The sequence below is a fragment of the Melanostigma gelatinosum genome (assembly GCF_949748355.1).
Source record: "Melanostigma gelatinosum genome assembly, chromosome: 24".
NCBI classification, from domain to species: Eukaryota; Metazoa; Chordata; class Actinopteri; order Perciformes; family Zoarcidae; genus Melanostigma; species Melanostigma gelatinosum.
The window spans coordinates 4,600,099-4,623,589 of NC_136657.1; the positions used below are offsets into that span (position 1 = coordinate 4,600,099).

The following is a 23,491-nucleotide window of genomic DNA, read 5'->3' on the forward strand; positions in this document are numbered from 1 at the left end:
GCCGAGGTGCATTTTCTGCAATCTGCCCACAATTTTTTTTTGTCAAATCTGCTTCTGCTGGAGAGAAACAAAGCATGTCAGCCGGAGCGGACGGCAGGCAAAATGTGACAACGAGGCTCGGAATAACCCTCGTGCCTCGCATCGCACTGGCCGCCGCTTTGTGTCGTCCCCGCGCAAACGAACCGCTCAGTCGTGAAGAGGAGAATCAACCCGGGAGACCCAATATAATGATTGTTTGTTCGCCATGCGTGCACATGCGCATATCATGTGTGTGTGTGTGTTTCTAAAAATAGACGCAGGGATAAGCCGGGCCCTCTTTATTGCAGAGAAAACTTTTAACCCCTTCACCCCAGGATTTGAGCAGCGCGATTGCATGCGTTTGGATAAGAAGATGAAAAAGGGCACGCGATGAGAGAAATGCACATTTTAATGCATGAACCATCACACACTTTGGCCTTGACAAAGTACTTTTACTGTATTTTAAACCGACTTTTTCACAGTTTTATAGCTCAGAGGAACCACAGCCGAACTCTTCTGGACCAGTTGGGAATTATGTGTCTTGCTCAAGGACACCTTCCTCACTTTTCTCTTCCTGGGGGAAGGGAAAGTGTTTCTCATTCACTTTTTTTTTTCTCCCCCAGTCTACCAGCCGGTAGCAGCAAGTGATCTTCCAGTCTTCGAGTCAGTTCCTTAAATCTCCGTGCCACTGCTGCCGCGTTAATAGTATCTGGCAGGTGTAATAAAAAGAAAATCCATAACATGGATTTATAGGCGTCCAGAGATCCGTACTGTGCTGCGGTGTTTATCAAATGCACGGGGTGAGACCCGAAGATGGGCCAAATTACTCTCACAAAGGGAGAAACATGAACATATTCGTGAAAATGAAGCTTTCAGTCTGTAGTCTCACAGTCACAACAATCAGCGTTTGTATCTATGACTCCGCCACAGTTCTCTTGAACCAGTGATCGCACATCTAATCTCCACTATAGCGTCTCCGACACCATTCCTGTTGTGTTCCCAGGCTGTGTAAACCTAGAAACGTCTGCGCTTGTAACTTAGATATCGCCGAGCCTTCGAGGAAGGGAGCACCGTGTCAAGTTCACCGTTTCAGAGCCGTAAAAGGCGCTCACGCCCACACACACACACACACGCACACACCTACACCGTGCACAATAAAGCAGCAGAAATCGAACCTGAACACTTTGTATCCTGATGCATACCGGCTTTTGATAGTGGATCTTAGTGGCCCGAGCTCATTTTACATATTTGCAGAAAACAATTTAAAGTTCAAGCCTCTCATTCATTAATAATTACTTTCAGGAATGTGCGTGTGTGTAGATGACTCATGTGCACACCCTGTTCTTGCTCCAGTGGTAAACACTGCAGACTTTCCTGGAAAGACGGCTCACTTCTGACTAAAAATAAAACCAAATCGTTGCCAGCGAGTGGCATTCCCCACCTGAAGAGGCCTCCGCTCATCATCCCGCCTATAATGGTGCTGACACACCGACCTGAGGGATGAGTAAGGACCATCTTTTTATGTTCTATATTCTCCATATTCGGCTTAGCTGCTTATCAGTAGCGATTCATCCACGAGCGTGACATTTACAGACGCCGCATGCTCAACGCGTTAGCTCATTGCTAAGCACAAGTGTAAAACTAATGTGCCAAAGCTCTCGGTACACAGAGCAATCGCTCCTGTGCAAACACTCCAGCCTGTCTGATGAAATGCCCGCAAAAAGACCCCCTGACCCCCTGACCCCCTTTTGTTCTGCGTTTTACGTTTCACTTTTTCCGACACACACACACACACACACACACAGGGATTTACTTTGAGGAACATGATTGGAAATAAGTGCGACGCAACCTCAGGAAAAAAAAAAAAAAAAGTTGGCAGCTTCGGATGGCAAAAATAAGTGAAACAGAGCCGCGGATCTAAAAAGGCTCGTTGTTCACCCCGAGAACAAAGCCAACGTTGTTTAATGACACTCATTAAAAAAAGAAATGTCGCGACCTGAAGTGGCGGGATCAATTTCCTGACATGTTTTTTCCTCAAAAGAACAATTATACCAGACAAATCAAATGGATGCATGTCTTTAAACAGAACAGACAACTGACCCTGCTCATTCTCACTTCTGAAAATATCCCTTCAGGCAGCCTGACAAGCGCCACAGTGTTGCACATTTATTCACATTTCATATCTTTGACTGTCTCTCTCTTTCTCTCTCTCTGTGTTTGTGCACCAGCATCCAACAAGTGTGTCTCTAAGCTGTCATTCAGGAGAAGCAACACCTCAAATTGACGCCCACGCGTGGCAGCACCCTGAGGACCGAGGCGGTCTCTGAAGGCTTTTTCAGAGGCAAACAAGACAGTGAGAAACGGCAGCTGCTGGTGTGAGTCGTCTCTCCCGGACTCACAAAAGAGTCGCCGCTATTTTAGTTTCTTTGGTGAGAGGTGAGCAAACACGCGTGACGGGCAGGCGGTGGGTTTTGGGATAAGCAGGGCGTTCATTGTGTCAGCCCTGTGTGAAGAGGAGACGAGTGAAGGCGTTAAGGGACCAGGATGGCTCGTCTAATGACGACTGTTGAGCCGCGCTAATCCGAGCTTGATTTAACAATGTAATGAGATTGGCCCCCACAGGGAGAGTGAGGCGCCTTCTCTGGAAGTGTGCATCTTAGAGAGCGAACACATGTGCACACATGTGCTCGGCGTACTCCGTAGTGTGCTCAGATGTTGGAGGGCCGAGGCTGCAGCTCGGTCGCTGGTTCTACCTCGGCTGTGGTATTTATAGCGCACACACACTCCCAGGTATACAAAGTAAACACGGTCGACACCGTCAGGTACCACGGCGGCCGGGGCAGGGGGCGGACCTTTTCATCTGCCAGCTGCTCGCCGAATAATTCATCAGCTCGCTGCAACACGAGCTCCTAAACTGAGCTTTGATTGGGTGTCAAAGAGGAGCGTAGACTCTCCTAATGAGCCCTGTGATGGACTTGTTCTCTCGTCCCTCTGGAGCTCATTCATATTGAATCAAGCCAATTAACAGTCATAAATAAAATGTTTTATTGCGACTTAGTCTGACAGACTAAAGAAGCACGAAGATGAATGTACCGACGTAGATCTCACCTTGGTGGCTGTGTGATGTCATCGCTGACAGGTCGGTCGGGTGAGCGTCCACGCCGCACGGAAGGCGAGTGCCCGGCTTGGTGTGTGTGTGTGTGTGTGTGTGCAGGAGCAGGTTTGATTTACAAGACGGCAATCAGGAAGCTGTAATCATGCCAAAACGGTGGATGTCCAGGAGTGTGTGTGTGTGTGTGTTCAGGTTGATCCAACACAGTCAACGGTCCCTTCAGGCTGGAAACAGGAAGCAAACGTCCAGCAGCAGCAGCAGCCAATCCCCATCAGGCTTTTAAATGTGGCTGCTCCAATCAAAGAGCCAGATCGATGTCTGGCAACCTATCAGAGAGGATTAAAAAAAAGGGCCGTAAGGTTTACAGAATTTGTAAAAAACAAAAAGGGATCGGAGAAAGAGCTGTGTAGGTGCATCTCTGTTCATGACACACACACCACACACACAGCTCATATGTATAGTATTAGTCTTTCAGTGACACTACTGATGACTGTTGACTGAAGTCGTGAATTCCACTTACAGTATAGAGCTGATATGGCTCATCTATAAATGCAAAAATAACTCTACCCATCAAATCAATTATATGTTCTAAGCCTGGATTGAAATGCTGAATAAGCAAGAACAGACTTTATAACGTCTTTTTATCGACACCTTCCCAACATTACATTTCTTGCTTTTTAATCTGGATATTTATGGACTCCTGCTTTTTGAAATACACCCCAAGTTTTTTTTTTTTTTTGGTTTCAAGTAAAACACTGTTGCCGTGCAGATCCAAGAAAACCGCCAAAAACTCAGTACGAGCTCAAGTTGGAGCTCGTGCTTACACTGCAAGAAACCTGTAAACCAATCGGGCAGTAAATTGCCGGTCCCGGACATAGTTTCTTTTTGACTGGGGCGCTCCGACGTCGAGAGAAAATATGGAAAAAGTCTGATGTATTACTTTCACTGTAGTCTCATGAACATGTGTACTTTACAGAGCAGGAACCTTTGATTGTTCTATTTGTCTTGGAGATAAATTATCTTTTCTTTGTTTCTGTAAGTAACTATTTGGTCTTTTGGCTGTTCCTGGAAATACATTATTGTTCTTTTCTTTCTTTTCATGGGGTAGCCGGAATTCCCAGAGCCTGGAGCGGCAGTGTCAGATGTAATAACGGCTCGAGACAAAAGCATCACGTCGACTTTAGAAGGGTTAAAACTGCCCGAGGGCAAAGTGTGCATGCTCACGCCCTTGTGTGTGTGTGTTGGCAGAGGTCTCAGAGGTCCTCTAAAGCAGGACGGATGCATGTGTGTGTGTATTTAAAGGGGGGGGTCTTAAGACAAGAGGGCCAGACAGTGCAGCCGCAGGACAAATTGCCCTCCCAAAAAAGTCGGTCACTGCACAGTGCATGTACACTTGCGCTTTGTGATGGAGAAGCAAGGCGAGGCGGGGTTGGCGGGGGGTTGAACGTGTGTGTCACGGGGAGTAGCTGACACTCCAGGGGGGCTTCATGCAACACTATTCTCCTAGGGCATCTCGTCTGTCTCGGGAGGGGTATTCATGTGTGTGTGTGTGTGTCCCAGGCTATTGTCCCTAAAAGAGCTTGCTTGATGCAGGGTGACATATCTGAGGAGACAAGCCCTGGAGCCCAAAGTGAAGAAATAGTAAAAAAATTAAAAAACAGACCTGGGAAATGGGTGAAACACACAGTTATGGTGGGAAAGAACGCCAAAGTTTGTTGCATTTCTTAAAATAAAATAAAATATAATATGACATGAGCTTAGCATTAATCAGCTGCTGTAAATGCCAGTCACACAAAAACGTGTGTGCACTCCAAACTCCCTCACGACAAACAAATAAAAACAACCATCTCTGACTAATATGTCCTGCTGTTTAGTCTGCTTTACGACACTTTAACAGCCGTAATATGCTGCTTTAGATGTTGCTTTAACAACCCGTACGCCCCCATTCACAAAAAAGAAAAAAGATTGACGCATGCAGAGAATTACCACCGCCCATCCCGAACCATTCACACACACTTTTACGCAGGCCCGTGCCTTCGTTTTACGACTTTTTCTCGCCAATAACACGGGTCTACGGCAATGGAAGCGTGTTAGCGCTCTGTATGTTGCGTTAAAGCCTGAAGGCTCGGCCGTGCACTAAAAATAGCTCAGCAACAATCGGCATAATAAACATCGCCTGTCTACCCACCCCACCACCACCACCACCACCACCACCACCTCCCTCTCACACTTCCCGCCCGCTTACAGCGCAAGAAACCGTATGGAAATATGAATAAAGACGTGAAATCATTCCTGCCACAAGTAGATACGTGAACAAAACAAAAACCAACCGGTACGCAGACGCGGAGCAGAGTGGAAACTTCAGCCGGACATTGTTTTCATGAATCCTGTCTGTGCGTCGCATCCCTGAACTGAATATCAACATCAAAGCGGCGCGGATACACATTCATCCCTCGCGAGGACACAAACTCACCTACACGCGCCAGGAGGAAGCCAGTCGTCCCAACACGTGTCCCGCAGGGCTTTTTATTTCTCTCCCATGTTATACTCTGTTTTTTTTTTGTTTTTTCTTCCTCTCAGCGCAGGGGGGGGGACAAGAAAATTCATCTCCTGACAGATTCCGCCATACTGGATTTTTGTTACAGCCCCAGCGTCACATGGAGCGCCCCTGCATCTACCAGGGGCGGGCTTTAGCCTGATGAAAATGTGATTATCAGCGAGGATAAAGCGTGATATTATGGCCATTGCCAAGGAAAAAGTCTCTGGGCGTGTCCTATATTATTAGAAATATCTCTGTGTAGTTCTAGCGCAGGCTTTATTTGTTTTTAATAACTTTATGATGCTTTACATCTCCTGTAATGGCTCTATTATATTATATATATGTAAGAGCCATTTTGTCTGTGATACACATTACAATAAATAAAGCATATTTATTGACCATTATTACAATCCAGAATATTGTTAGAGTCTCTTTCTGTGCCACTTTAATAAGAACTTTAACATGTTTTTTTGTGTGTTATCTCTATAATAAAATATCTAAATACTCCTACATTATTCATGATTTGGGTGAGTTTATTATAACTTTATATCAAAGTTGTATCCATAATAACATCCCTATAATATACTTACACTGATAGTTAGTTTATGAGGTTACTTTACAGTAACCTAATAATACCATTGTGATTTTAATATCCTTTTTTATAATCATAATAGGCAGTTTGCGTATGTTTCTAACAACCTATAGGTTTATCTGTGGTGTCATTATTACACTGCATGAATAGATTCATATTTGGTCTGATGTTGGTCCTATATAACTAATACTATATTCTGATGCAATTTTTCAGTCCCTTCAACATGTATCACGGTTTTCTGTAATGTGTTTTATAAGGAACAAAGAAGCTGAAAAAAACATTATAGATTATGGATTCATTGAAATCGATGTTCAGGGAAAGATTGAGCAAATCAAGCTCATTCAGGAGTCACGACACATTTTATGTTGTGTTATTGCAGCTTTTTTTTGTTGTAATTTCCAACGCTAAGACAGCATTTTGCAACTTTACTAACCCTCCTTCCATTATTCAACACTTTCCAAAACTAGTCGTGGCAAAATGAAAGAAACATTTTTATCCAATTCTGGCTCATTGCTCTTGTATCATTTAAATATCCTTAGAATATTTATAGTATATATATATCATTTCTTTCTTGTCTGATATACCGCCGCAGCACCGTCAGACAAACTCAAGGACCACTTAGTCAGCACCCTTCATGTTCCAATTGTGCTCATTTGAAGTGGTTTATTTAACACTGTTCATTATATTAAAGAAGATATTGTTGCAATAACGTATTCACACTGTTGAACTGTTAATATCTCGATCGGTGTGGTCAAGTTTGCAACTACATCCAATTGTTTTCACTATGAATCCAATACATTTTTTAACAAGTTATTCATATATTTTAGTGTTATTTTCCTGTTTCTGTTCTTTTTATGTACCTTTTTAGCTCGTCCCAGCTCTGTGCGTGCATTCATCAATCAAAGTCGCTCCTCTTTTTTGAGTACAGGGGAGGCCAGTTGGGACAGCAGTCTCCCTAGCAACAGAGGATTATTATTTCTGTGGATGAGATTCGGAGCATCGGTTACGTAAGGCGACTGGTCTTGGAGGCATCTCTGATGTTGTTGTGCTTGAGTGAGCTCTTTAGGGCTAAACCCTGTCTGTTTGCAGACCCTCTCCATCTGTATGAAAACAAACATTAGATATTGTTGTAATACTCCTGTTTACATGCTGGACATCATATTCAACCAATCATAGAAAGGGTGTTTGCGTTAATGAGGTGTTGCCAGTGTTAAATACAGTTGAATTAATGTTTGTGAGGACCTGCACAAAAAAATCACACCTCCCTAAAGTAAAAAAAATACTTAAATTAAATGAAAACTACCAGTCCTGCACTAAAGATATCTTAATTTTAATAATATTATATCTACGCTAATAAATAACATGAGTTTGCACCTAGTAGCTCTGTGAGCTAAATGCTAACGGCACGCTAACATGCTCGCCATGACGGTGCTAACTTGCTGGTATTTAGCAATGATTACATAGTTTTGGTTTAGCATGTTAGCATGCTAACATTTGCAAAAATGATCATTACATAAAGTAGCTAAATCTGCTTGTGAAGTGGTGGACAGAGCTAGCGTGGCTCTTTAAAATATGTGTTAATGTGACGATGTTTGTCGACTGATTATTTACAGATCAAATGCAAACTGCTAAAACAACTTACACAATCATATTCTGATTTGCGACACAAAAGCACGAAGTTTAAACTTTTCTGTCAGGGAGCACACATCTTTCTTGGTCATCTGCATTGTTTGTCGACGGGTTTTTGCTGACGCAGACGTGCATAGAACACTCAAATGTGTGTGCGTGTGTGTGTGTGTGTGTGTGTGCGTGTGTGTGCGTGTGTCAGTCCAGAGCAGTGATGTCAAAGCAGGGATTAGATTGGTTTATATTGCTCAGAGCAGCACATTTGCAATTCAGTGAACATCACACTCAGGTTGCCAAATCGCTGATCATGTTGGTTGAACTATTTTGCGTCCAAGTGTGTGTGTGTGTGTGTGTGTGTGGGGGGGGGGGGGGGGTCACCATCACCTCCTTCCATTACACATTTTAGCTGTGAGACCTCTGGTTTGGAGCACGATGCCTTTAAAAAGTATCCGCACCAAAGAACCTTACGTGCCTCTGGTGAAAAAAAAGAAACAACACAAATCCTGAGGGATGGATGTTCCAAAAATACTTCATGTTTTTCTGGCCGGTGGGCTGGGAAAGGAGCAGCGATCTGGCTAGAAAGTCAACAGGCGAGCGTGTACGGCCTGCACAGACTGCCGCTCTGCCACCACAGCAGACACATCACACACAGGCTGTGGACCAGACCACTTGCAGAGCACACACAACTGGCTGTTAGTGGTTTTGAGAAGGGAAGCCGTCATCTCGCCCAACGCGGTCCCACATGAGTCAGACGCAGCGTGCGGACAAAGCAGGCCGACCTCAGCTCCATAAAGAAGGTTCGCTTTGCCAGCGGAAGAAAGGAAACGCTTCCAAACATCTCGCAGTGCTTTTCTTTTTGACGGCGTGTGATGGGCCCTGTGCGACAGCAGCCTTCCGACATCAATCGATTGTGTGATGTGAGCTCAGGGCTTTCCTTGCATTCAAAAATGAGACGTACAATCTTTCCAGGATGCCGTGAAACTTCAGCGTTTAAGAGAGAAAAGAGGGCAAAGGGAGCCATAAAGAGTTCTTGTTAAATAAAGAAAGAAAGAAGAAGCAGAGTCAAGGCTTCTTACAGTCGAGCCAGTTCTACAACTTTCCATCAAAGCCTCGCTGAGCTGCATGGAGTAATTACCTCTCACACAGCAACAGCTCCCGGGCCTTATTACTGATACTGTTTGTGTGCTTGCATGTGTGTGTGTGTGTAAAAGGTGCACACACACACACACACACACACACACACACACAAAAGTAGATGCATGGCCTCCATGTCCTGGTCAGGCAGAGTGTGTGTTTCCATGTGTGTGTGTGCCGATAAAGTAACAGCGCCCCTTGAGTGTCCTGTTTTTCAGACATAAACCAGCTTGCCGGAGTGATAAACTGAGAAATGTTTTTATGAAGGGGTCGCTGCTGGCCTCTGCTGTCCTGATGACGGCACAGAGAAAGCCCACCCAAGGTGCTGCAAGTGAAAAGCATGAAAACCTCCAGTTTGCTGTGACACCCAAAGGCATCAATTCTCTCACCTTCAAATGTTTTAACGTGTCAGCGTTGTTGGAATCATACATTTGACTTGTTTTCTGATGCTCAGAATCAAAAGAAGTACTCCGATATTTGACTTAAGTGCCGTAACAACAATGTGAAAGTCCTGCATTCGTATCCTACACCTAAATACAGACGAATAATCGGCAAAATCTGTGGTCCACATCATGTGGAAGATCTCACTAAAACCTCACAAGAGATGCTGATAACCAAGAGAAAAGAGAAACTGACTGAAAGAGGTGAAACGGCAATTCTTTTCAGCCAATGATTGCTGTTTTATTGGATGTCCTGGTTGCTGAGGGGACTGAATAACATGTTTTCTGAGGTCAAGGGCATGCAGCAGCTGAGCTCTGCCAGCAGCATATAGCAAGCAGGAGACATAAAACCCCCAAAAACCTGAGGTAGACAAACTGTGTTAAGTGTGAAAACATCGCAGGCGATGGAGCTTTTGATGGAGCGATGAAGGAAGAGAGGGGGCCACTAACGTTAGTCCTGTGGTTTACTGCAGTCTCACATATACATACATCCAAACGTCAACTCAGAAAGAGACGTTTGTCTTCTCGTTCCCCTTGCAGAGGGAGGTCAGAGGTCAAGATTCAAGCTGGTGGAAACCTGAGAATTAAAAAAAAAATGGTCCGCGACACACGGGGAGAGACGAGGACACAGAGAGCAGAGCGGGACTGTTGTAGTGTGAGATGTGAAAGTCAAATCATAGGAGCATTTCCAAGAGAGAGAAATGTCCAGAGAGACCAGAGTCATTCGACTCTGACTGGACGGACTCTTCTGGGGTGTCTTCTGAGCAACACATAAGCATAAAAAACAAAAACTGCTCCTTAATGTTATGTAGTATTGTTACTTACATCTTGCTTGCATCTTGTATTGTGACTTAAATCTTGCAAAAGAGATTTTTAATCTCAATGGGACTACCTGGTTAAATCAAGGGTTTTTTTTTTTTTATTCAAACGTATTCGGTTCGTCATGCGTACCGAACCGTGAGCCTCGTACCGAACGGTTCAATACGAATATGCGTACCGTTACACCCCTAGTATATATATGTATATAATTAGGGTTGTGGGTCCCAGCTTGTCATTAAGGGGTGATGGTGGGTCCCGCAGCCAGACCAGTTGAGAACCACTGCACTAGAGGGCCGCAGAGTGTTAATCATGGCGGGAATGAGAGAGACTTCTGTTCTGACTGAGAGGGACATATTATTCCAATCACACAATGAGGAACACTTCACGGGGCTAGTTTAAGAGCGACTGTGTGGCCGAGAATTGTGTGGCCGAGGACTTTTGCTTCCTGTGCTGCTTCCTATGAAAATACTCAAAAATGGGAACTGTGTAAAACATATTTTCTGCATGATGCTGATCATGAGCCTGATGACAAACACAAGAAACAGAAATACAGTTGTTGAAATCAGCTGGGGGCAAATTGGGTTTTGTGATGGTTGCACGAAAACTATGAAAATAATGGCTCTGTACATATTTGACGCTGGAAGTCTATGTCTGCCTAATTATTGATAGAAATAGAAAAGAAAAGATTCTTATTATTTGAGAAATTGTTTGATATTTTTAGTGTCTAATACTAATGCTATGATTTAAATAAATTGTGTCTCTCTTTCTGAAAGCCAACACACTCTCAAATATAATTATTCTGTCACTTTGAGGTCAATATCTCTTTATTGAAATTGACTTCGACAGAAAACTATTCATAAAAAACAAGCAAAAATGAAATAATAATAGAAAAAACTAGCAGTTCATGCTATCATGCTAAAGTCTCATCCAAAACGTAAAAAGACAGATTCGTTTAGTGTGAATGTTTATGTTTATGAGGAGAAATGACACAATAAGAGGTCGAAGCATCTTTATAAACCATCTCCAGGCTTTTAAACATCCTCCAAACTGGTTTAACAGTATTTTCTGAGCAGTATCATCAATTTTGCACAGCACCGCCATCTTGTGGTCGCGGAGTTGAATGACGCTGAAGTTGTTGCGACCACGTCCACACGTCATCATCGCGCGTCTGTCTCTGAAGTCTCCGCAGCATGTGAGAATAACATAGGGAGGCAGTTCATTTGACATTTAACGACTGTTATATTGATATTCACAGACAAAAGTGTAACCGTTAACCGATTCTGTCAGTGCCTAGCTCACAGTGAGAGTCAGGTTAGCTACCGTTAGCTTTACTCGCGCGTGTTATACTACTTTTCGGTTGTTTTGCTAGCTTTTAGCTCGCTAAGAGCATGGACAACATGCAGGAAAATACGATTGATCTATACGGAGATGAGGAAATCATTGAAGTCATCGACCTAAACGAGATGGAGCCTGATCCCGGTTGGTTGAAAACTGTTTACAACTCTACTGCAAGTCGCTTTTGGCAGCATGTTTACTGTGGCCACACCTGTGTCAGGGTAGAGATTTGTTTTGGACGCACGTTAGCATCAAATATCAACCAAACTGACTTTCTGACAGAGGTTTGAGGGCCTAGCTCAGGATTTGTGGGGCTTTATTTCAGCCGAAGGGCCCTTTAATGATGACCTTCTGTATCATGTTATTTATCACACCACTGTTACTTTATCAGCACCACTCACTTTATCTTATTGGTCTCTAAATGCTATAGTATAGTACAGTTTATATTCTCTTAGTTTATGTACCTTTTGTTATTACCCATACTATGTAACTGAATTTCAATAATCTTAAAGTTGAATTTTCTCTCTTTCCCTCTCGCCAAGATGATTTGGCTGATGACTTGGAGGACGTCGACTTTGAAGACGCTGCAGACGATGACGAAGGCTGGGAAACCGACAACGAGATGGAAGAGGACCAAGACGACAGCGAGCTCACCTTCACCAAACACACCGGTAGCGCCTCGCCGCGATTTCACGCATCAGCAGGCAGATCCAGTGTGTTCGACTTTTAAATGGCTTTCTTTGTCCAGGCTCCGTGTTTTGCGTGAGTTTGGATCCCGCGACGAACAGCATGGCTGTAACGGGAGGGGAGGACGATAAGGCCTACGTGTGGAGGGTGAGCAACGGAGAAGTTCTGTTGGAGTGCACCGGTGAGTGTCGGAGGCCGACTGAAGGCGCTAGAAGATCCAAGCTGCGTGTACAGAAGCAGTCATTTTCCCCCTGTTGCTTCCACAGGTCACAAAGACTCTGTGACGTGCGCCGTGTTCAGCCACGACTCCTCCATGGTGGCTACCGGCGACATGAGCGGCATGATTAAAGTCTGGAAAGTAGAAACCAAAGAGGAGGTCTGGTCCTTCGAAGTGGGCGATCTGGAGGTGAGGAGGGAAAGAGTGCGATCCAATAATCGGCTTCTGCATCAGCAGTAGTGTCTGTTTAGTTTGTGCATCTGTAAGCACTTGTGAAAAGCCTTTTTATGTGGGCTGAAGGAATTTATGAGCAAGTAAGAAGGGATGACCGCTCGGGCTGAGAACTTGTGGAGGATCAGACATTCTCCAATCTTGCCCTTTAGATCTGCTCTTTGGCTCCCAGCAGCAAACTGCAGCGGGAAACAATCTGTGTCTTAACGCAGCTGTTATGTTGTGGCTGTCTTTACCCGGCTTCCTCCTCAGTGGTTGGAGTGGCATCCCTGCGCTCCGGTGCTGCTGGCGGGCACAGACAACGGCAACGTGTGGATGTGGAAGATCCCTTCAGGAGACTGCAAAACCTTCCAGAGCTCTGCCTGCCAGGCCACCAGCGGCAAAGTCCTCCCCGATGGTGAGAGATGTCGAAAATACACGACACAAATTCACCCACAGAATTTCTCAGAAGTCTTTGTGTGAAAATACTGAATTGTGAAAATGTCCCCAGGTAAACGGGCCGTGGTGGGTTATGAGGATGGAACGGTACGCGTGTGGGATCTGAAGCAGGGAAACGCCGCCCACGTCATTAAAGGTGAGTCAGGCAGCACAGCATGTAGTTTCATCCTGCTGTTTTCCTACATTTAAGGTTTTTAGTAGATTTGCGTTATCTAGATGAGAGCGTGTTGGATTTGATGATAGCAGAAATGGATTTGGTTTTGTCTCGTTCGACAGGTCAGGACGGACACAGGGGGGCGCTCACCTGCCTGGCGTGTAACAAGGACGGCTCTCTGGTGCTGACCGGTTCCGTGGACGGTTTTGCCAAACTCGTCAACACCGCCACAGGCAAAGTGGGTGTCCGGAAAGATGGAGGAGGAAGCTGTGTGCAGTAACGAAGCACAGACACATTGTCCCGACGCCGTTTTTATCAGTGCTCTAACCGCTGTGTGTCGCTTGTGTCGCTTGCCGTGTGAAGGTGGTCGGAGCGTTCTCGCTGGAGAGCGGCAAAGCCAAAGCGCAGACGGAGGAGAACCAATCCAACTCTGTCGAGTCTGTGGGGTTCTGCAACATGTGAGTTGTGAAGTCATTGAGTAGACATTAAACTGCAGAAGGTTTCCATGTCGGCTCACCGGGTGAATCCAGGTGCCACGGTTTAATCATTTTCACAGTAAATGTGTGTTTTCTGGTTAGTTACAACGTTTCAAATTTCTCAAGCTTGCGGCTTATTAAATGCTCAAACGTGTCGTCTCTCTCGTCTTTGCCAGCCTGCCTCTCGTTGCTGTGGCGTACCTGGATGGGACTCTGGCCATATACGACCTCGGCACGCAGGTCCTGAGGCACAGGTGCTCTCACGAGGTACCACGCGGCACAAGCTTTTGTTCAGTTTAGCGCGCAGAGAAGCAGAAGAAGAACTGTGTGTTTATATTCCTGTCCGTGGTCCTCCAGGCTGGCATCGTTCACCTGCAGTGGGAGGAGTCTTCTTCTGTGGTGTCCACCGGCTGCTTAGACGGAGCGCTGCGCCTGTGGGACGCCCGTTCTGGCGGCATCGTGTCCGAGTACCGCGGCCACACTGCCGAGATCCTCAACTTCACCATCAACAGGTGCGACTTTTGCCTTCTCGTTATTTCTACATCGTCTTTTTTTTTGGTTTCTTCAAACGCTAAATTTGTTGTTCTTTTTCTCCTCCAGGGAGGCGTCTCTCGCAGTCACCGCGTCAGGAGACAAGCAGGCGAAGGTCTTCTGCCTCCAGAGACCCGACCGGTAAAGAGAGCAGCAGGAAGATCGGAGGAAATCCAGCAGAGACATTTCATGAACGGACTTGTTGTTTTCTTAACACTCGAGAACATGCTTCCCCCCCCCCCCCCCCCCTCAGGATTTTAACATTGTGGTCTCGCCATCGTACATATCTGACCCGCTTTAGTGTGATCGTAGCATCCAAACCATCATTTGTCCCGTTTTCATCAGGACTTTAAGATAATTCAAGAAACTGAGAGAGAAAGAGAGAGTTTTTGATCTGGTCTGGACAGAAGTTTAAAACAAGCTGTTGCTCATTATTTTCTTGAGTCCGCTCTTGTGCAAGAATCTGAGACACTAAACTAAACAGAGTCAAAGAGAGATTCATTACAGTGGCCGGTGCCTTTGACATCCCTTTTAATGTTCCTTTGGTCTTAGTTAGAAGTTGTTCCATAATTGTTTTTTGTCCTAGTAAATACAACACAATAAATGATTGGCTTTCTTCAGGGCGAATGGCCGCCTGCACCTCTTGAAACTTCATCTGATAAAATAGTTTACACGTGTGTGTCAGCTGAGATAAGATGAAGCAGTGCGTTCATACTCGGGGAGGAAACGTTTTGTGGGTCCCGCTGACTTGTGGGGGGGCTGAGGAAGCGTCTCTTCACTTGTTTAGACTCTGGTTTGATTCACTTTTAACCCTGATCGGTTTTATCCATCTTATCCGATGTGAGTAAAGGGAGGAGATGAGTCAGTCTGCAGACGACAGGACCCTTAAACCGCAGCCGAGAGATGAGTCAAGGTCGAGGGTTCAAAATGAGAAGCTGCTGAGTACAGTCACAGTGGATGACTGTGATTTAGAAAAGCCCAACTGCGTAGCAACACGTCTTTAATACCAAATTAAGATTCTTATCATTTAATAGATCAGGTTATGTTTAGCCCACGGTGACCCGCTCCCACACAGACACTATGAGGAGCTTCATTAAGTCATTACTCCTGTTGAACGCCACATTTATCTTCCTGTCCTCCCACTGCAACGGCAAACACACAGAATGTCTCTTATGCTCAGTGAGATTAGCTTTAAAGACCAACGCTACGGTTTGTACTCGAACCGACGCTCAAACGTTTAAAAAGTCTTGTTTCAAGGCCAGCAGCTGCTCTGCCCGTTGAACCCTATTGTTCTGTTATTTCCCTCCTCTCCCGCCGGCTGTAAGTCACAACCAGGGAAAAACACCCGTCAGTCGGTATCCTGCGCACAAGTGCTTCTTCCTCGTACCTGGATCCTCATTGTGTGTGTCCAAATGTGCATGTGTCCATGCATAACTCACCCAGACAGGCGGCCCGTAAAACACATGCACGAACACACACGTTTGTGTGATTCTCGAAGGTGTTGCATGTTTTGTTGTATGTGTTTCTGCACTATAACTTGCAGAAAGTCATTCAGTGACCAGAGGGGGAAATGACACCTGTGTGTGTGTGTGGCGTTCACTGGCAGCAGGATATTTTCCTCATCTGTCACCGCGGTGTGTTTGGCCTCAAAGGTCAGCCTGCTGTGAAGACAAAAGGCGAGGAGTGGCCCAGAGGATTATCACCTCCAGACCTCCACAGGGACCGAAAGCCCGATCTGTTAAATTGCAGCTCATATTGCTGCCGAACAAAGAGGCCGCTGCTGGTGCCAAGGTAAACATGTCTGCAGGATGAGGACCCATTCAAATCTGTTTCAGAAAGCCTGTTCTCGGAAAGCCAAGGCGCTCCATCTTCTCCTTCTGTACCGTGAAGATGTTTCGTGTCCTCCCTGCGTAGTGTCTTCCCAGACATCTCTGTTTAAAACCACCATCTGACGGGAGCTCGTCCATCTCGAGCGGCACCAGGTCTGCTCCTCTTGGCTATCAGTGAAGGAGTCTTCCGTGTCTGGCTAAGAAAGCAGGTCACCGCCCGGGCCTCCCATCCAACACTGTGTTTAAATATGAGACACGTGTGACAGCTGTTATGAATTCAGACGTACACACCGTGTGTATGTTTAGGTCAGTGAAGGGCCAAGTAAAAGCAGTGAAATGCATCTTTAACCGACTCGGAGTATGTTGTGGACTCATTTTTACAGAGTGTCGTACGTTGAAAGAATGTTTCTAAAAGTGAAATAAAAAATAGCAGCTTGGCTTTCATGGTGGAGGGTGTGGAACCAGACCGCATGCCAGGCCTGCTGATGTTACCCAGGAATGGCCTTATCATTTTCAGGCTGCAGGGATAACATCTTTCCATCCGTCTGATGGATGAAACAAGTTCATAGGTGAAGTGTCAACGCTTCATCCTCAGTGTGACCCCCCCCCCCCCTGTCAGGAAGAGACTATAAGCAGTAGAACTGCTGCCGCCTCCTCCTCCAGTGTGCACTTCCCCTTTAAAGTCTCTGAGGAACAGACTTAGGCTGCTCTCTCTGTTTCCCGTGTAGTTTGTGGTGAGGCTGTCGTTGATGTGGAATCTTCTGCTTGTGGATGTGACATGCAGGGGAACCGGGTCGAGGTTATCAGGATTGTGATCAGAAACTGTGATTTATTTGCATTTCCTTTGCCAAAGGATACACGACTGGACCGTTCATCCAAAGAAGAGAAGAGGTAAAAGTTATCAGAAGTCATCCTTTGAAACAGATCATGATATATTTCTGGTGATTTCTTTCGTATATTTTCCACTTTCTACATTATTGCAGGACTACAAACTATTTCGACTTTTTTTATTGAGGCACTTTTTTGCTCCTTTTGTTCGGAGACATGTGAAATTAAAAGCAAACAGCGTGAAAGCAGTAATTTAAGTAAAACCAATTCCTTTCTGTGTATTCACCTCTTAAAGGCTCTTTAAAAAGCTGTATTTGTTGAAACTGTCACAGGACTTTTGCAATATTTATTTCTAAGATCGTAATAATGCTCGCTTTTGCACATTAACAGCTGTTGCACAGTTGCAACCCGACATAATAAAGTATTCATAAAACATATGGACAAATAAAACGATGTGTAATATGTGGTTTATTGTAGTTCAACGTGAGAATGTCGCTTGACCATAAACTGACTTGTTCCCTGAAGTCAAACTTGTGAAATGATCTCCGGGACATAGAACGGACACAAAGCGGGGTGTAACTCCAGAGTCCCAGCTGATGAATTATTGAATGACAGCGGACTCCAATCCATTCACGCTCTTATCTCGGCTGCTAACAAAGAGGTCAATTAGTTTCACTGATTAAGAGCTGAGTGGGTTTATTCTCACTCTTTATTCCCAATGAGAGGTCACTTTGTTCAACTGAGATTGTAGCTTTCACTGACTTAAATTGGCTTTCAAGAGGTTTCCAGAACTTCTTGAATAGAGAATACCTTTTCTGAGTTTATTGTCCTCTCTTTTTTGGTTTTGCATTTCCTCTGAAAGTTTCACTTGCTGTGATGGAACATGTCAAGCTTGTTGGGCCTCCACTGCTACTCTGCGTCTCCTTCCCTGCAGGGCAGCTGTGCCTTGATGGGAGCAGAACCAGGCTGCAAAGGAGCGGAAGTGTGCAGAGGTCACACATGATGGACTACAACGACTCCCGCGCGCTGCTCTCCGGGGAGCAGCTCATCTATGCCATCACCGTACCGCTGTCGACCTGCATCATCCTGGCCAATCTCGTCATCATGTTGGGCATCGCCTGGAACCGCCAGCTCCACGACACGCCCAACTACTTCTTCTTCAGCCTCTTGGTGGCGGACCTGTGCACGGGCGTGGCGCTGCCCTTCATACCGCTCATGGGTCTGAACCGGGAGTTGAGTTTGAGCTCCTGCCTGGTGGTGCACGTTTTCCCAAACTTCCTCTTCCTGGCGTTCCTGTTCAACCTGGTGATGGTGCACTACGAGCGCTACATTTGCATCGTCGACCCCTTGCATTACAGTAACTTGTGGATGCATCGCAGCTTCCCCCTGGCGTTGCTTGTGGTTTGGGCCCCGCCACTTCTGTACGCATCCCTGCCTGCTTTCGGGTGGAATAACTGGACAGGGCCGGATTGGAACAACTGTTGTGCAAGTAGCCAAAATATAACAGCACTTTCAAACTGTTCGCCAAACAAAACCACGTGCTGCTCGTACAGGCGAGTCTTCCCCAACGCTTTCATCTACTTGGAGGTGTATGGACTCGTCCTTCCTGCCATACTAGCCATTGCTGGCATGACCGGTCGTGTGTTATGGATCACCCGAGGCCAGATGAAGGACATTTGTCGCCTCCAACGTTCGGTGGAGCGGGGAAGTCAGGCCTCGGACCGCGAGCAGAGGCTGAACCTGCGCTACGTTCGCTGCGTGGTGGCCGTGTCGCTGATCTTTCTGGCGTGCTGGGTGCCCTACCTCATTTACATGCACGTGTGCATCGTGTTCCTGACCAGCGACACCAAGCGGAGCTCCACCACTCACATCGTGCTGTCGTGCAGCGGCATCGGAAGCATGGCGGCGGTGCCGCTGGTGCTCGGCCTCTCCAACAGGCAGTACACGGAACCTTGCTGCAAGCTTCTCCGGAAGCTCAGAGACAGATGGAGGCGAAGGATGCAGGGGCCGGAGGAGGAGGTGGCAGTCTGAGAAAGCAGTGAGGAGTTCTATTTCTGAGGATCATTGACGAGTGGTTGCCACAGAGCTTATTTTCCGCAATAATCCAAAAGTCAAATGGAAAGATATCCCATTGGCTTTTAGAACAAGTGGAACGCTAACTTCCTGGTTGGCCTACAAAACTCCATCATCGCTGCAGTGTTGTACGTCCTGTAATAAACATAGCTCACATGCATGTCCTCATTTCTCTTTGTGCTGCCTGCTCTGGATGTCCGTTGAACCGGTGGGAGATTTTCTCCGTCTGCCCGCCATGTTTACTCCTTCTTCTCAAACTGCTGTTTATAAACTGGTATGCAAGCTGAAGAGGGGAGTCCCGAATTCATCTGCAAGACGTGACAAAAACGAGAGCTTCAGCACGAACATGCCGGGCAAATGCCAGACAAATTTCCCCTTGGGGATGAATAAAGTACATTTCTATTCTATGCCGGACACGAGGGGAAGACCGCGTGTGCAAACTGAAGTTGGAAATGAGTTCCCAGCTTTTGCTGTTTTTAGATGAACTGTGACAGGGAGCTTATCAGGCTTCAGAGATACGTCTGCTGCGTTCAAATACTTCCATTCGAAGACCAAAAGTTATATTTGTCGGTAAGATCCATTGAGGGGGAATTAGATTTTAATTTGAGACTTGATTAAACACAGAATTATGCCCTGCTTTTTGTTTCCCCAATCAAAGTGCGGTTTTTTTTAGCCGTGTTTGTACAGTATGTGGGTGGAAAGGAGACTTTAATCCAATTAAAGAGCAAACAAGCTCCGACTGTTATGGGACATGAGGAGGGATGGGATATGTTGCCGTGTTCGAGCATGTTTTTCCACATCGGAATATTGTGAGGAGGAGGAGGAGGAGACTGTACTCTTGGCGCTTTATTTATTAACTGTATTCAACTGTAAATATCTAAGAGTAAACTTTGATAAGAAAAGATATATCTTTTCAAAACACAGCTTGGCATAAACAAAACGTCTCCCCAAGTTCTCGGACAAATCCTTCCACCGGCCAAGAAGCTATTGTTAGACAGCACACCGAGGTAGCGTGAGGATTGTTGCATTTAAAAGCCACTTTCATGATGATTCCTGGAGAGTTTATTTCATTCTTAAATTCACATTTTTGCGGATTGACTGTAATGCTGCAGACAAAGAGGCGTGAGGGGACACTGCTGGTCAATCTTCGGCGTAATGGGAGCTTTCGGACACGACTCTGCCTTCCTCCACCTCCACCCGGATGAGCAGGCGTTTCTTGGAGGCCGGGTCCACTGCCGGTATCAGGGTACCGGCCGGGTTCTGGGTGGGTTCTGGGGCTCGCGGCTTCTCGAGCAGGTGTTGCTGGTGGACATCTGCGTGCGAGTAAGGACTTGGATTGGTTGGTTTGTTTGTTTTTTTAGAAATCTGAGCGAAAGAGAGGTCTGATTTTAGCGGCACACAAAGCATGAATCAGTCATGAGAAGGTTGATTGTGCATGAAATGGTTCTCACCTCCGTTGCGCATGAGGTGGTACATTCTTCACAGAGAGGAGAGACAGAGACAGTCGTTAAACGCATGGCGGTACATGTGACAACGGACAGCAACGTGCTCTCATACCTCTGCTCCTCGCCCTCCAGCAGCTTGCGGTAGGTGGCGATCTCGATGTCCAGGGCCAGCTTCAGGTTCATCAGGTCTTGGTGCTCGCGGATCTGTCCGGCCAAGTCTTGCTTGGTCCGCCTCAAGGCCTCCTCCAGCTGGCCGATGTCCTCCTGAGCCCTCTCCAGGTTGTTGTCGCCTTCTGTCCTCCTGTCGATGATGTCCTTCTTCAGGGACTCTTCCTAACATAAGACACAGAGTGTAAAGAGAACATCGGCGGCTGAACTGGTGGACTCTGGGAGTGTTTATCTGTGTGATCACAACCTTCCTTTGGAGAGCCTCCAGGTCCCCGTTGAGCCTCTGGCTGTGGCGCACCAGGTCTGAGATGTCCCTCTTTAAATCACGCACATCCTTCTCACGCTGTCCTGCAGTTAAGACCATGGCATCCATCTAAGGGGTGGGGGAGACGGCACATTTTCACCATGTCTGTTTGTAACTGTACAGGGCTGGTTCCAGGAAGAAGCTTCCTCTTCCTCACCTTTTTCTGGTTCCAGTGCTCGGCTTCGTCCCTGGTGCGGGCGGCCATGTTGGCATACTGATTCTTGACCCCCTCGACGATCTTGTCCATGTCCAGAGACCGTTTGCTGTCGTCATAGAGGACCACTGTCTCGTTTTGGACGAGTGACTCCAGCTCCTTGATCTCCTGCAAGGGGGCAGACGCGGATACCAGGTTGCAGCTTGACAGCACAGAGAGAGATATGTAACGAAACAAAAGGGTGAACAATACAAACATACAATAAGCCATGTGTGTACCTCGTCATAGCCAAGCCTGAGGAAGTCCAGTTTCCCCATCAGGTCCTCCAGCTCCAGAACCAGATCTACTGTCTCCAAGTGACCGCCATCTACGTCCTGTTAGACATTAAACACATGCCTATGATTAAATACAGGGCAGACACTATTTCCAAAATCTCAGATTGCCGGAGGTTGAATAAATAAGAGACGGTACCTTTTTCTTGACGATAAACTCATTCTCCAGTTCAGCTTTCTTCACAAACTCCTCCTCATACCTGAAACCAATAGAAAGGGTGAACAGTGAGTTTAATGACATATTCGAGTCCTCTGGATTTATACTGTGTTTGCAGCTGTGGAAAACAGGGAAATGATTTCCCTTCACTGAACATATTCTCATCCAAATAAGGACATACTGAAAGCTGAAGGGGGTCTAGTGTGTCTAAACACTGGCCGTGACCGACTGACCTCTTCTTGGTGTGGTCCACCTCCTCCTGGTTCTGAACCAGCTCCGCCTGCAGTTTTTCTTGGTCGTTGAGCAACTTCTCGATCTGCTGCTCCATCTCGTTCTCCAGCTGCTTGACGATGTCGTCAACTTTGCCCTCATAGTCCCCCTGGTCCTTGAGGATCTTCAGCTTCACGCCAAGCTTTTTCTTCTCGTCCTCCAGCTTTTTCACCTAAGACAGAGACACACAAAGGGTGAAATGCAGAAGAAGACACATTGCAAAGAAGTAAAGGCCATTGAGGCAAGCCAAAATAAAAAAAACATTATAAAATAGTCCTGTTATTTTATGTGATGGGGGAAAATAAATATGAGGAATGCAATGTCTAAATACACTGTAGCTATAGATGCTAACCTTTGTTATATGTGGTCCTTTGCATACTCTAAATATGTAAGTTTAGCCCCACCTGCTGGAAACTAAATATAAGTGTGGTTCATTCATTTCATTCTGCCACGAAGTGGCCCTAGTGTGGGAAATAACTACTGCGCATGCCCAACTCTGATTCCCTGCTGCAATTTGATTGGTTTTCCACCGTGGTCATTAGCTCGTAATTGGCAATTAATGTTGACAGACTGATGACCCTAACAGAATTCAGATTTAAAGTTATGTCATTATCCACAAGGTGGCGTCCTATCTGTACCTCCAACATTGTCATGAAGGTATAAGCGAGCAACAGGAGACGCTTTTCATGGCCTCCGGTTACACAAATAGCTAACTACGGCAGACAGAGGCTGCTATAATATAATATTATATATATATATATATTTGTATATATATATATGTAATATTATATATATATATATGTAATATTATATATATATATATATATATATGTAATATTATATATATATATATATATATATATATATATATATATATATATATATATATATATATATATATATATATATATATATCAGTCATGCTCCCGGATTGGAAACATGTTTTTATAAATGTTATAAGCTCAACAAAGGCTTGTTGTTCATTTGTTGTTCAATTCAGTATTGTTCTGCTTGTAGGACTCATTGGGACATTTTGCGTTGGTTTCATGAGTGGATGAAATAGCAAACGAACACAACCAACAAAAGGAATTATTAATTCATAAAAGTATGAAAAATGCACAAACACACTGAATAGATTCAATATTTTATTATTATAGCCCAACAAAAAACAACATCAAAAAGAGAGAACAACGCCCTGTTCTTTATATGTGGCCTATATTGTTTAATACATAATGTATTACATAACGTCATTATTTAGTTATAACCTTTTTAGTCCCATGAAAAGTACTAAATCAACTATAAGTAGCCCAATTAATTAATTACACTTTTTTTTAAATGAATCAACACATTTTAATTTACGCACCTTGTCAATCAACTGGATGAACTTGTCGTTGAGTCCAACCATGGCGTCCTTCTCCCTGGATTTGCCCGACGGGTCGATGTTATTGTTGGTGGAGGACACCGGTCCCTTGGTGCCGGGGGAGGACTGGCTGCTGTAATCTCTCGGTTTAGACATTTCGAAGCTTGTAACAGCGAGATGAAACCCAGAAGTTGAACAGGTGAGCTGTGAAGGCACCTGCAG

The 23,491-nt window shown here is 45.5% G+C and overlaps 4 protein-coding genes across 7 annotated transcripts in view; 2 read left to right on the forward strand and 2 right to left on the reverse strand.

Moving 5' to 3' along the window:
* Positions 1 to 5,720, reverse strand: part of LOC306797176 (histone deacetylase 4-like) — a gene marked incomplete at its 5' end in the record, with an annotated part of 35,484 nt that extends 29,764 nt beyond the window's left edge. For all 4 annotated transcript variants that reach the window (XR_013773101.1, XM_079296403.1, XM_079296400.1 and 1 more), the window contains 2 exons: positions 3,127 to 3,456; positions 5,604 to 5,720. Coding sequence is in view for 3 of the 4 variants with exons in the window: in XM_079296403.1 (XP_079152529.1) it covers positions 3,127 to 3,148 (22 nt within the window). The remainder of the gene's footprint in view (positions 1 to 3,126; positions 3,457 to 5,603) is intronic.
* Positions 5,721 to 11,460: 5,740 nt separating this feature from the next.
* On the forward strand, positions 11,461 to 14,967 carry aamp (angio-associated, migratory cell protein). The gene is made up of 11 exons (XM_079296406.1): positions 11,461 to 11,759; positions 12,158 to 12,286; positions 12,364 to 12,483; positions 12,569 to 12,708; positions 13,003 to 13,147; positions 13,241 to 13,324; positions 13,465 to 13,580; positions 13,706 to 13,800; positions 13,995 to 14,085; positions 14,176 to 14,330; positions 14,419 to 14,967. The coding sequence occupies exons 1-11, from the start codon at positions 11,669 to 11,671 to the stop codon at positions 14,492 to 14,494; spliced, it is 1,242 nt and encodes a 413-aa protein (XP_079152532.1). The 5' UTR covers positions 11,461 to 11,668; the 3' UTR covers positions 14,495 to 14,967.
* A 3,038-nt stretch (positions 14,968 to 18,005) lies between these two features.
* Positions 18,006 to 19,037, forward strand: LOC306797182 (G-protein coupled bile acid receptor 1-like; the record flags this gene model as incomplete). The annotated part of the gene is made up of 1 exon (XM_079296411.1): positions 18,006 to 19,037. The coding sequence occupies one exon, from the start codon at positions 18,006 to 18,008 to the stop codon at positions 19,035 to 19,037; it is 1,032 nt and encodes a 343-aa protein (XP_079152537.1).
* A 1,182-nt stretch (positions 19,038 to 20,219) lies between these two features.
* On the reverse strand, positions 20,220 to 23,425 carry LOC306797466 (keratin, type II cytoskeletal 8-like; the record flags this gene model as incomplete). Its single annotated transcript, XM_079296832.1, has 9 exons — positions 20,220 to 20,392; positions 20,531 to 20,556; positions 20,637 to 20,857; positions 20,940 to 21,065; positions 21,154 to 21,318; positions 21,429 to 21,524; positions 21,622 to 21,682; positions 21,873 to 22,081; positions 23,273 to 23,425. The coding sequence occupies 9 exons, from the start codon at positions 23,423 to 23,425 to the stop codon at positions 20,220 to 20,222; spliced, it is 1,230 nt and encodes a 409-aa protein (XP_079152958.1).
* Positions 23,426 to 23,491: the final 66 nt, after the last annotated feature.

Bases quoted from the DNA above. Each gene is read 5' to 3' on its own strand.
- aamp (XM_079296406.1), top strand. From the start codon at position 11,669: ATGGACAACATGCAGGAAAATACGATTGATCTATACGGAGATGAGGAA. The intron at 12,287-12,363 runs GTAGCGCCTCGC...TTCTTTGTCCAG, and splicing joins CACCTTCACCAAACACACCG to GCTCCGTGTTTTGCGTGAGT. The intron at 14,331-14,418 runs GTGCGACTTTTG...TTTCTCCTCCAG, and splicing joins CTCAACTTCACCATCAACAG to GGAGGCGTCTCTCGCAGTCA.